The 13,522-nt window shown below is 46.4% G+C and overlaps 1 protein-coding gene across 50 annotated transcripts in view; it reads left to right on the top strand.

Moving 5' to 3' along the window:
* The window catches only part of R3HDM2 (R3H domain containing 2), a 154,695-nt gene extending 141,968 nt beyond the window's left edge, over positions 1-12,727 (top strand). For all 50 annotated transcript variants that reach the window (XM_084956142.1, XM_021091857.2, XM_084956133.1 and 47 more), the window contains 7 exons: positions 235-389; positions 1,495-1,595; positions 6,928-7,097; positions 8,843-8,990; positions 10,275-10,372; positions 10,722-10,806; positions 11,693-12,727. In XM_084956142.1, the coding sequence (XP_084812268.1) occupies positions 235-389; positions 1,495-1,595; positions 6,928-7,097; positions 8,843-8,990; positions 10,275-10,372; positions 10,722-10,806; positions 11,693-12,033 (1,098 nt within the window). In that variant the 3' untranslated portion in view covers positions 12,034-12,727. The remainder of the gene's footprint in view (positions 1-234; positions 390-1,494; positions 1,596-6,927; positions 7,098-8,842; positions 8,991-10,274; positions 10,373-10,721; positions 10,807-11,692) is intronic.
* The last annotated feature ends 795 nt before the right edge of the window (positions 12,728-13,522 follow it).

Raw genomic sequence — 13,522 nt, 5'->3', positions numbered from 1 at the left:
AGGGCCCAAAGGACATGAGGCTCCTTCCTATATGTCAGATGCCCGAGGGTGAGGTTTGGTGAAAAGGAGAATGGAGGTGGCTCTGTAAGCATTTCCTTTAGATAGGTGAGGAGAATAGGAGTTTCTAAAGGTAGGGAAGGAGATTAGAGTGTCCTGCACTAGTGATGACTAGGCTCTTCTCTGGATGAACTCGTTGGGAGTACGAGTGGCCGTTTTCTTCTCGTCTCCACCTAGGTTCCAGTGGGCAATGACTCGCAAAATGTGGTCCAGCCGCCTTTCCAGCAACCCATGCTGGTCCCTGCAAGCCAGTCTGTGCAGGGGGGCCTCCCAGCAGGGGGCGTGCCAGTGTACTACAGCGTGATCCCGCCAGCTCAGCAGAACGGTACGAGGTGAGAACTCCCAGAGTTGGGGTGCATCTCTCACAGACCTTTAGCAACTGCACACCATGATTTGGTTTCCACTGGCCCAAGAAAAGAAAGGCAGGGGTAAAGATCCCAGTGGTACCCTAAAATAGGTAGAACATGAAGGACTTCATTCCTTTCCCCTGGTTGATTTGATATTTGCATAATAATTCTGCAGGAAAAAAAATTCCTGCTTCAGAGACAGAGACTTTATCATTTCCCCCATTTTTTTGTTTTTCTAACTAGTGGGATTCGCTAGTGAGAGACTGCTTATCACTAAAAAAAGTGGTTTGGAGTATATATGTGTAAAGATTTCTGTGTACCTCTATCCATGGATGAATCTGAGACGGTGTATTTCCATGTATCTATTTACGTATGTCTTAGTATAGGTCATAGCAAATAGAATTTCAGAGGTAGAAGTTATCTTAGAAATATCTAGTCTATTTCCCTTCTTTTATAAATGAGGAAATTCTAGCTAGGGACGCTAAGAAACTTATCCAAAGTCGCACAAGTAGTTAATAAAAGCAGATCTGGAACTGGAACTGAATTCTGGTCCTACCTGGATGTATTTCTGTGTCTCAGTGTGTATATGTTTCTCTCTTTTTATATGTATGTTGCCTTGAGTTTTGTGGGATTTTCCCCCATTTGTCTTTAGGTCACTATCTGTGTTTGCCATTAAGAAAATAACCTAAGTCTCTTTAGTTATTTTTTTACCCATTTCTCTCTAGCACTCTAGCCCTGTGTGTCTGTCTCTGGCACTCTTTTTGTCTGTGTTTCTGTTGTGTTTCTCAGAACGTGTGTGTGCACATGTATGTATTTGGTATTTCTGCACGGTTGGGAAGAACATGTGTCACCAGCATCCCATCTGTAGTACTGATTAGCAGCTTCCTAATTGAAAAATGATCAAGTACAAATATATATAATTAACTTTGAACTGATGAGTGATTTTAGAAATTGCATGGCAAATTGGTCTGGGAATGGCTTGGAGCTGCTTCTGCTTCCCACAGGGGAGGCCCAGGAAGCAACAGCTGTTTTCCAGGAGCTGGGTTCCTCCCTCTACTGCTTAACCACTCCTCTCTTCTCCATGTCCCAGCCCTTCTGTGGGGTTTCTGCAGCCTCCTGGCTCTGAGCAGTACCAGATGCCTCAGTCTCCCTCTCCCTGCAGTCCACCACAGATGCCACAACAGTACTCAGGTAAGAGGATAAAGAATTGAGGGGTCTTGGGTACCAGTGAGAGCAAACACTGCTGAAGAACTTGGGCCCTAGAGCTGGGAAGGGCAAAGAGTTCAGGGATTGGCTCTGTCCCCAGCTGTGACCCCATCACAGGAAAGATCAAAATCCTGGCTGGCTGATGTTTTCCACAGGTGCTGAAATTGACCCCTCAAGAGGTGAGGTTGGTTGCCCTGTCCCCATCCCTGGGCAGCCAAATCTTGATTAGGTTCCCTGTTTACTTTTACTTTCTCCTTTTCTCCCTCTCACTCTCTTTCCCCCCTCCTCCCCCCACCCCTGAGTCCAGTGTTCTATTCACCACTCACATGCCTTTGAGACACAAAGTGCTTACCTCTGTCTCCTGTGCTCGTTCTTTCTGTAAACAGCTTTTCTTTTCTCCTGGGAGTGTGAGGGAGGCTAATAAAATGGTTTTAAAATTAAATCGTAGATTTGTTTAGCAGGTTTTCATATGTGGTCACGTACATTGTATCATTTAATTCTCACTACACATTGTGAAGAGGAAATTTAAGACTCAAAGAAGATAAATGAGAGTTCCCTGGTGGCGCAGCAGGTTAAGGATCTGCTGTTGTCAGTGTGATAGCACAGATTTGATCCCTGGCTCAGGAACTTCCTATGAGGCCAAAAAAAAAAAAAAAAAAAGATAAATGACTTGCCTAAGGTCACAATCCCAAAGGTTGAACTTAGGGTGTTTTCACTTTCCATAACCCATGCTGCATCCTCAGTAACACATGTTCAACAAGTTTCTGTACTCTATTCCTTTCCCTCCAGTGGGAAATAAATGGATATCACAATAAATAGCTAAAGGCCTTCTTTGGAGGGGCCATGTGAATAGGCTTATGCCATGCAGCCCCGTACTGCCTTTGCCAAGAACTCCCCCTTTACACCATGTATATCTACTGGATCTCTGTCATTAGGTCTATTCATGTACTCTTGTTTGTTTCCCTCTCACCCCACCGGGAGGTATCATTACACTGCAATTAAATAGACTTCAGGTGTTCTGGAGAGGAGGCAGTCTTACTGTAGCATCCAGCCATCCCCATTCTGCTCTATTGTGGGAATGTCACGGTGCCCTCTTCTGGTGAGAAGGAGGTATTTTGCCAATTTTTCCCATTTTAGAAATGGAATATTTTTTACGTAAGCTTTTTTGCACTGTATGGTAGATGCTATGGAATGGATCCCAGAATTAATCTTTCTCATAAGACATCAGTTCTTACTGTTGAGGAGCAATGACTTCTGAGGCTGAGAGATTTTAAAATTCAGCAACCCTTACCCTTTATTACATTTTTGGTCTCTCTAGCTGTTTCTTCTAGTGTCTGCCAGGGGCACTTGACCTTGAAATTCCCAAGGGGTATGGAAATTATGGAAACCTGTTCCAGGAACCACTGTAGCCTGTGGTGGTGCTTGGTACCGCAGGGCATTTTCTCTCCTGTTTGTTAAGTGTGTGCATGTTCATACAGGTATACTTTATGCGAATTTTTGTGTCTATCCTTAGCGGTATATCAGTATATCTACTGGGTCTCTAGAGTTAAGTCTCTTCATGTGCAAATATGAAGTGTTTGAATTAGAAGCAAACCAAGCGAAAATAATTTTTCATTACCTACTCTAGACCTAGTGCTGGGTTAAGTAAACTGAAACAGCTGTTGTTCTGAAAGTTGGCAGCACTAGAGAGCTGGGCTGGGATTGGAAAGGAATAATCTAGGCTTTTCCCAAATCAATAGAAATAAACAAAACCCCCTTAATCATCTAGTTTCCTTGCTTCTTTGGAGTTTTTTGTTATAATACCTTTCTTTCTGGCTACCCTGATTGACCCTAGGCTTCTGACTGACTCATTTTCCAAAATGATGGGACCCTCTCTTCCACTCATACCAACTAAGAGACCATATTCACGACCCCATTGATTTTAAAAGCCTTCAGTCCCTGTTCATGGGAATCTAAGAGGAAGGGGAAGAAAGGAAAATGTGCTTCTTCTGCCTTCTTTTCCAGTTTGCCCAGTACTAGAAAGGTAGAAGGCCAGTGTAGCCCACAAGGGCTGCTATGTCACCTTGAGAGGACAGTCACCCGCCCTTCTCTCATGTAGCAACATGGTCACTTTTCCAAAAATAAAAGCAGGGATTAGGATTGGCTGTTCCTGGAGCAACTGTTCTGGTTTATTAATACATTTTTGTATTTTCCCAGCTAACCCCCAGGCCTAGACCTTAATTCCTCCACTGTGATATTAGATATAACCATAACCCCAGGAAACACTTTTATTCCCACTAAAATAATGGCTTGCAGGTCTCTTGAGGTTTCTTCAGGGATGCTTGTCTGTGGAAGATGCACATAGACATGAAATGGCAGTGAAACCTATGCACAGACTTTCAACTCACAGTGACACAGCACAGCCAGAGTGAGGTACATACAGAAATAGCTTCTCACATACTTACTGGCTCATTTTGTAGCTGAGAGCTTTCCAAAACTGAGACTAACTCCTTTCCCTCCTCACTCCCTGAAGATATCCCTCTCCCCCACAAAAAAGAGAAAAAAAAAAAATAAGGTAATACAGAATTCTGTCCTGTAATTTGGGAAAGATGCCTGTGGGGTTTTATTTCTCTGGACAGTCCTTTCCATAGATTTGATTCCAGATGGTAAGGAAGAAGCCTTATCAGTCTTCTACCTCAGTGATTTTAAATAAATAAATAAATAAACAAAAACCAATTCTGCCAGACATAAATGTCATCTGTTTGTATTTATGTGGTTTGCTCTGCCCAATCGACCTTTCTGCCCGGTTTAATGATGCCACTTAAAAAGCCATTCACACGTCCCCTCTCCTTTCAGAGCCTTCAAGCTGAAATTGATTTCCTTATTCAACTCCCTTCTCCTCTTTCCCACTCAAGCCAGACTCCTTCCCCCAACCTGATTATATGAAAGTGCTGTCACTGGGCAGTGGCATGGGGTTTGTTTTGTTTTGTTTTGGGGTTTGGGGTTTTTTTTGCCATGTCCATTAAGAAGTAGCCACAGTTCAACTGCTAATGGATGCCACCTGCTTCTGGCTTGAGGAAGAGAAGCATAAAAATCACCTCATCAGCAGCGTAGTGCTCTTTGTTGTTGGCTGAGTGAAGGAACAACGCTCCCGGCCAACAGGGGAGGACAGTGTGGGGAGGAGCTCAGGAAAGAGGCTGCGCCAAGAACCCTGGCTTTGTTTTCTTTGGTATCAGAGAAAATAATATGAGGACTTCGTTCTCTTTCCTCCTCCCCTTGAGCCCCCTAATAACTCCCTATGGCTACGTGTTGGTACTGGAAGGGGCTTCTACTGCCTTACTTATGCCCACACCCTACACACTCACACATCCTATGTCCTTTCCTGGCCCAGGGCATTAGGCTCAGGTTATAAGCTGCCTTCCAGAAACCCTGTAGATGTGATTATTTTTGTGTTGCCCCCCTCAGGTAGCAATGAGATGTTTGAATAAGGCCAATTTTGGTTTCATGGGTAGAGGATGTTGGAGCAAGTGGGGCTCTTAGGAGGGGGAAATAAAATGCCCAGAGCAACTATAGTGAAGGGGGAATTGTTAAATGCATGACACATCACAACTGTACAATTTTCCTGTGGCCCTTTTACAGGCCATGCTGATGAATACCCTGTCCCTTTGGCAGGAGAAGGGGGAATGGGAGCCTGTCGAGCCTGTCGCTCTGAGTATATGTGCTCTCTGATTAGAAGAACCCTAGAGAATGGGGTGGGGAGCACAAATTGACTGGGAAATAGGATACAGCAGATGATGTGTCTCCTGAACTGTCCTCTCGGCCTCCCACTGTTTCTTTTCCTTTCCTTTGACCGATGCTACCTGAGAAAAGCAATCACGTTCACTTCCCAGCATGACTGGTGCCCAGGGCAGAGGCTGCAACATTTCCCGTCACAGGAAGCAATGTGATGGCAGCAGCAGTGGCAGCCCCAGAGCACTGAGCCATGAAGACAGCAGCATTGCAGCAGGTTTTCTGTCTAGCAACCCCCACTCCCATTTCTACCACCCCCACCCCCACCCCCACCCCCCACACACGAACTCAGCCTGTCCCACCACAGAAATGTAGTCTGGAGATGTTGAGAGCAAACCCTCATGCTGGACAGTCCCCTAGGGGCAAGCAGAACTCCTGCCCATTTCTCCCAGCAGGGACTGTCCATCAACTGCTTATCCCTGACCCCTTACCTTGCTTTTCACCATGAGGAAGATTCAGGACTTAATGTTCCTCCTCACTGAGCCCTCTCCTTCCCCGAGCCTGTGAGAGAGTAAGGCTGTATCCATGTTGCCTGTGCGAAAACCTCAGGCACACAGTCAGTTACCTGAACCTGTCAGTAACACCTTCAGAGGGTCTGACCCTCCCGTTCCATTCCTGCTGTCACTGCTCTAATTCAGAACCACCTCTTCTACTTCAGTAGCTTCCCAACTAGTCTTCCTGCCACCAGTCTCTTCCTCCCTTCATCCATCTTACATTCCACCACTTAGGTTAGCTCTGTGAAGCACAAGTCCTTTTCTCAACACCTGCAGGATCATACCCTTACCAGAAAGTATCTCAGACCCTGACACCAGGTATCGTTTAATGTCTGGTTCCCTAATAGACTGTCCATTCTACGGGGGGCAGAAAGGTTTTTTTTGTTGCACACCCAGTAGCCAGCGTGGAAACTGGCACATAGGTAAATGTTCAATAAATCTTTATTGAATAAATGAATAAATGTGTCTCCTCTCCTACTACTTCCCCTGCATAGCCCCTATGCCTTAGTACCTTGAGTTATCTGTCATTTCCTAAATATGACATATCTCTGTGCCATTCCTTCCACTTGAGATGTTCCCAATTCACCCCACTGTTGCCCAAGAATTATTCCCCGGTTCTGGCTTAGTGAAACTATGTGCATTTATCTTTTCTGGAACAACCAGAGGTCATTAACTGACCCGTGGCCATTACTGGAAAAGCCTGCGTATGCCTGCAGCCCAGGCCCAAGCCCCAGCCTGTCACCTGTACCATGCCCAGAGCAGTCTGACCTGGGCATTTGGTAAATCCCAACTCAGAATGGAGTAGTTTTCTGCCAAGCATGCCAAAGTACCCCTTACCAGGTGAATGCTAGCAGAGCATTGGCATCTTCTACTCAAACTCCCACTGGTTTGGGGAGAGTCAGAGACCAAATCAGCAACTATCTCATAATCCTGGGATATGAGGGGACCCTGAAGCCAATAGGTAGATTTGCATATTGGCTTTCCCACTCAGGGTTAGCTAACAGGCTAAAATATAGTTTGAATTCACAAACATCTGCTTTCTTCCTGTCACCCAGGAGTGTCACCTTCTGGACCAGGTGTGGTGGTCATGCAGCTGAATGTCCCTAATGGACCCCAGCCCCCTCAGAACCCATCCATGGTCCAGTGGAGTCACTGTAAATATTACAGCATGGACCAACGAGGGCAGAAACCTGGAGAGCTATACAGCCCTGACACTAGCTCCCAGGTGAGTCTCGCAACCCAGCTTTTTCTTGGCAAGGAGATAACCAGATTCTTCTCAGGAAGTAGTCCTTGCCATCGAGTAGCCTCTTTTACTTGTTTTTCCCTGGACATCTTTTGGGAAGAAACACAAAAAATAGAGGAGAGTAACTTCTTTCAAGGAACCTAAGATCTAAGGTAGCAGGTGCAACACATGCTTGAAAATGCTAAGGGAATACTTAAAACATTACATCAAAAAATGGGTATTAGGGGAGTTCCTGTCGTGGCACAGTGGTTAACGAGTCTGACTAGGAACCATGAGGTTGCGGGTTCGGTCCCTGCCCTTGCTCAGTGGGTTAACGATCCTGCATTGCCGTGAGCTGTGGTGTAGGTTGCAGACGCAGCTCGGATCCCGCATTGCTGTGGCTCTGGTGTAGGCCAGTGGCTACAGCTCCAGTTGGACCCCTAGCCTGGGAATCTCCATATGCCGCAGGAGCGGCCCAAGAAATAGCAAAAAGACCAAAAAAAAAAATGGGTATTAGGGGAGTTCCCGTTGTGGCACAGTGGAAACGAATCCGACTATTATACATGAGGATGTGGGTTCGATCCCTGGCCCCACTCAGTGAGTCAGGGATCCAGCGTTGCTGTGAGCTGTGGTGTAGGTCAAAGATGCAGCTAGGATCCTGCATTGCTATGGCTGTGGCATAGGCCGGCAGCTACAGCTCTGATTCAACTCCTAGCTGAAAAATTGCGTATTAGGAGTACAAGCTGAGGTGCAGCAGTTTAAGGATCTAGCATTGCCACAGCTGTGGCATAAGTCACAGCTATGACTTGGATTCGATCCCTGGCTCAGAAACTTCCATATGCCGTGGGTGCAGCCATAAAATAAAATTTCAAAAATAAAATAATACAAACTAGGAGCTCCCTGGTAACTCAGCGGGTTAAAGATCTGGCATTGTCACTGCTGTGGTATGGGTTTGATCACTGGCCCTGGAACTTCTGCATGCTGTGAGCACTGCCAAATAATAGTAGGAGTTCCCACTGTGGTACAGCAGGATTGACAGCATCTCTGCAGCACCAGGACGCAGGTTTGATCCCTGGGCCAGGACAGTGAGTTAAAGGATCCGGCCTTGCTGCAGCTGTAGGATAGGTTGCAACTGTGGCTGGGATCTGATCCCTAGTCTAGGAACTCCATATGCTGCAGGGCAGCCTAAATAAATAAATAAATAAACAAATAATTCAAACTAATTAGGGACCAAGTTTGAAGGAGCAGTTTGACTTAGAATTCAACAAGATCCATATGCCACAGGAGCGGCCCAAGAAATGGCAAAAAGACAAAAAAAAAAAAAAAAAAAAAAAAGAACTGTATAATAACGTGAAAATATTTTTAAAAAAAAAAGAAGTTTTTTTTCTTTTTTTGTCTTTTTGCCTTTGCTAGGGCCTCACCCATGCGGCATATGGAGCTTCCCAAGCTAGGGGTCGAATTGGAGCTGTAGCTGCCAGCCTACACCAGAGCCACAGCAACATGGGATCTGAGCTGCATCTGTGACCTACATCCCAGCTCACAGCAACACCAGATCCTTAACCCACTGAGCAAGGCCAGGGATCAAACCCACAACCTCATGGTTCCTAGTCGGATTCGTTAACCACTGAGCCACAACGGGAACTCCAAGAGAAGTTTTCTAAGAGAGGTGACTTTTAAGCCAAGCCGTAGGCATATACAGGGGTTAATGTTTGGTATATGTATAATGCATACTCCTCTCTCTCCCACAGGCCAACACACAGATAAGCAACAGCCCTGTCACATCTCCTACCCAGTCTCCAGCACCCTCTCCTGTCACCAGCCTCAGCAATGTCTGCACAGGACTCAGTCCCCTTCCTGTCCTCACACAGTTCCCCCGGCCTGGGGGTCCAGCACAGGGTAAGGGGTTAGATAGGGGCTAGCTGCTGTCAAATTCACCTTTCGCATCCCATTCCCAGGTGGGGAGATTGAGAGGGTCACATCAGGCAGGGAACCACTGTGGCTGGTCATCCAACTCTAGGAGCCAGCACTTCCTCTAATGTCCCTGTTTAGCCCAAAGACACCTGCTCCTCTTTAATGCTGCACATAGTTAACTTACTCCAGAACTCCTTTACATATTTAGTATTTATCACCAAGTCCCTGGTGACTATGAGCCAGAAAAAAGAATTTCACTGGACTTTCTAATGAACAACAGAGTATAGCCTGTCAGTACTACGTTTGAAAGCTGAGGCTGTGTCAGAAACAGTTTGGTTTTAGAAGAGGGAATGCTGAATTTGGATTAAAAAACAGGTTTGAATTCTAGTTCTACCACTAACTAGCTTTGTGCTGTTGAACAAATGACTTAAACTTAGAACCAGACTTCAGTTTCCTAAACTGTAAAATGAGGTTAGGAGTTCCCTGGTGGCCCAGTAGGTTAAGAACCCAGGGTTGTCACTGCTGTGGCACGGGTTCGATCCCTGGCCCCAGAACTTCTATAAGCTGTAGGCGCAACCAAAAAAAATATTAATCATACATAAGATGTAAATAATCGTATCTTCTTTCTGCCTGGGCTGTCAAAAGCAGTATGAAAAAAAGATGACAATATGGTTTTAAAACTTCACAGTGCTCTGAAATACAGTATTTATCACCAATAATAGGTAATACATGGTACTTAATATGTATCAAGAATTGCTGTAAGTGCCTTACTTATAAGTACTTTATAGGTGCCATAAGTGTTCCTGAGGCCAATCAGCAGTGCTAATGAGAAGAAAACATAACCGGTATCCCTTTTTCAGTAACAGAGCCAGGATTTGAACCTAAGCAGTCTAGCTCCAAGTCTGTGTTCTTGTCCATTACATTGTATTGCCTCTCATGTGAGTTGGAAACTTGAGCCCTGGGTTTGGGGCAGGAAGAAACTGTATGAGAAATAAAAGTCAGTCACAAAGGTCTGTAGATTTCCTCCAGGGCCTTTTGTCTACAATGGACAGAGCCCTTCTTCTGAGATGAGGGAACCTAATAACCCCATTTGTCAGTGATACAGCTGAGACGTATAAAGGGTTTAGGAAGAGACAAGGGCGCTCTTATCACAGAAAAAGCAGGAATAGTATGCATCCTTGCTGTCCATGTCCAAAGACCCCCAAAGTCCTTTAAAAGTCATACCACAAAGCTCAAACTCCTAGACAACCATCCGTTCTTCCTCCCTAGGTGATGGGCGCTACTCCCTCTTGGGCCAGCCATTACAGTACAATCTATCCATCTGCCCTCCCTTGCTCCATGGCCAGTCAACTTACACGGTACACCAGGTAAGGGTGTCTCCCATCAGCCTTAGGGCCATCAGAGTGCCCTTCTCATCCAGGCCCCTCCTTCTGAACCATCCACCTCCACCAGTTAGGTGGACAAGGGAGACAATGCAGAAAAAATGGACCAAGTGGCAAGGGTCTTACCTCACTCCTGTACTCATTTCTCTCACCCCTTCCCTGGTGCCAAGAAAGAGGGGCTCTTTGTTTCTCAGTGACCATTCTCTGGCCAGGCTGATTGGCTGATGGGTTGGGGTCCTCAGGGTTGGGTACTGCTCCTTAATCACTTAGACAGACGGGGATTCAAGGCAGTCAGTATTTACCTGGGATGAGACATATCTTTCGAATGTTGAAGGGACAGAGTGGATTGAAGCATGGGAACCGGAGCAAGAGACAAGCACTCAAATCTGCCTCCACTGACCTGGGGACGACAGATGTTGGTGAGTGACAGGATGCTAAATCCCCGGAGAAGGTGTTTACCCTCCACCCCTGCATTACCAGCCCAGGATAATGACAAAGGCCAGCTTAGGGTAGAGAGTTGAAAGAGGACCTTTTTGTACTCAAGAGCAAAGAGAAGCTGGAGAAGTGAAGTGTCTCAGTCCTCCTTACCAAGCCATTCCGGGACCTGGGGAAGATGAGGGTGAAATTTGGCAACAAGGCAGTGATGGGGGTTGTTGAGCCTGCTGTTAACAGAGAACCTTGTGGAAGCGGTCCTGCCCCTATCTAGGATGTCTGCCTTTGGTAGTCATAGGCCTAGCCCTGGTTTAGGAGAGGCTCAAGAAGGGAATATGGGGGAGTAGTCCCCTCCTGCAGGCCTCCCATACTAGGCACACACAGTATCTCTGTCCCCTCTTTCAAGCAGTTTGCTAAACAGGGAAAGGAAGGGAAACTGACTTCCCCAGATGACAAGAAAACAGAATCTACTTGGGCCAACCTCTTAGATGGAAACTATGGAACATATTTCAGATTGAACCATTAACTTTGTGAAAAAAAAAATCACCAAAAGCACACTTCCTTACTATAATGGCACCCTGTGAGAGAACTGAGGTATAGGTTTCCAGATCTTAAATCTGGGATTCTCATTTCCTCCACCTCTGGGCTAAGAGAAGAAAAAGATTCCTTTGTGTCTCCAAGTTGCCCTGATAAGAGTCTGGATGGTGGGAAGTTGGGTCGATTTGGGGGTGGGTGAAGGGCTAAGTGAGAAAGGCTGGGCTTTTGAGGACATTGTATACAGACTTGGTCAGCTGGATGCTGCTCTGCTGGGCTACTGCCCAGTCCTTCCTACTCTGCACCTCTCACAACCATGTCCTCTCTCCCTCCTTCCAGTCCTGGGGCGGGTGCTGGAGGTGACAGATCTCCCAGAGGGCATCACCCGTACCGAGGCGGACAAACTCTTCACTCAGCTTGCCATGTCTGGTGCCAAGATCCAGTGGCTCAAGGATGCTCAGGGGCTGCCTGGCGGGGGTGGGGGGGACAACGGTGGGACTGCTGAGAACGGCCGCCACGCGGACCTCGCTGCCTTGTACACCATCGTGGCTGTGTTCCCCAGCCCCCTGGCTGCCCAGAATGCCTCCCTTCGCCTCAACAACTCCGTGAGTCGCTTCAAACTTCGAGTGGCCAAAAAGAACTATGACTTGAGGATCCTGGAGCGAGCCAGCTCCCAGTAAATGGAGGAGAAGGGACCAGCATGGCAGGGGTGGGGGCCAGGTAGAGGGGGTCAAAGGGTCCTGTCAGACCACAAGCAGGGGCAGAAAGTAAGGTGACTAAACTGGAGCCTAAGACAGTAGGGATGAAGATGGAAACAGAAATAGACACTCACACTGGCACTGGACTCTTTCTCACTCCCCTGCCAAGGGTCCCTCTTTTTCCTTGGTTGGCTCCATGTCTGTTTTCCTCCCCTTCCCATCCTCGTCTATCATTTTTTAATCTCTTCTCTCACCATGAAATTAATTTCCTTCATATTTTTTGGTCAGGTAGAATTGGGAGGGTCCCATACTCCCCAGTTCTCCTATTTCCTTACCATCCCAAGCTCCCTTTTCTTTTTTGGTCTTTATGAATATATTTATATGGACAGAATTAAGAAAAACAAAATTGATTTCCCCTTTCTCTCACCCCATCTCGTCTCCCCAGATCCCACAGAGTTAAAACTTGGGCCTCCCTCCACCCCTCAGAACACTTGTATATTGTTTGTTTGAGGTTTGTGCCGCAGTAACAGACACAGTATTTAATTGCACATACAGATGTTTGCTGGGTATATTCACTGTAAATTTTATTTAATCTGATTTTTTTGTTTGTTTGGGGGGGCTTGGGGGGAGGTTGATTTTGTTTTTAAATATAAAAAAAAAAAAATCTGTCACTGGACATCAGTCCCTGTTTTTCTGTTGCCGCTCTAGTGGGTGGGGGGGGCAGGGGGCGGGGGAGATGGAGGTCCTGGGTAAATACAGCCCACAGCTGTTGGAGGGATTTGACATGGGCTGGAATGGCTTTCTCTGGCATAGGCACACATGTCTTCCTAACACGATTTCCCTGAATCCCATCCTCCTCCTTACAAATAGATGGATGACTGGGTCTGCCACTAACTGTGGTTTATCAAGCATAGCGTTCTCAACTGTGGACCTCTGAGTTCTTAGCGGTAATATAAGAGACTTGGACTAAGTGACCTCCAAGTTTCCTTCTACCCTGTTAACTCTGTGATATTCATTTATTGACGTGGTAGCTAATCCAGAAGGGTATGAGTGAGGTCTGAAATGGGGTTGAGTTGCTGGCCTTATATTTATCCATCTCATCTTCTGAAAATTCTTCAGGGATGTAGGACATGGGCCTTTCTTTAATCGCAAAGCCAGAGGATTAGGTTCTACATGGCAGGAACAGAAGTGGATGTTTCTTACAATAAAAGCTGTATCAATTGAACTTGCTGTGCCAAGATGCCATACCATCCAGGTGTGTTCAGCAGTCCCTGACCCGGGCAGCTGAAGAAAGGTAAAGAGCAAAAGTCAGTCACCCACAAGACAGAGCTCTCCTGTCTTCACAAAGCTAGCCTTGTTGTTCAGCCAGTCAAACCAGGGCCGCTACAGAGCCCGTTGACCAGAACCACACAGCAGCCCCTTTTCAATATCACCCACCCCGAGTTACCACCTTCTAATCGCTCTCCAAGAT

This window comes from Sus scrofa, chromosome 5 (genome assembly GCF_054392235.1).
Source record: "Sus scrofa isolate SSC_HxYL_T2T_F1_AM1 chromosome 5, Sscrofa_HxYL_maternal_Yorkshire_Landrace_v2.0, whole genome shotgun sequence".
NCBI lineage: Eukaryota > Metazoa > Chordata > Mammalia > Artiodactyla > Suidae > Sus > Sus scrofa.
Note: the sequence above shows the minus strand (reverse complement) of the source record. Positions and strands in the feature narration are given on the sequence as shown.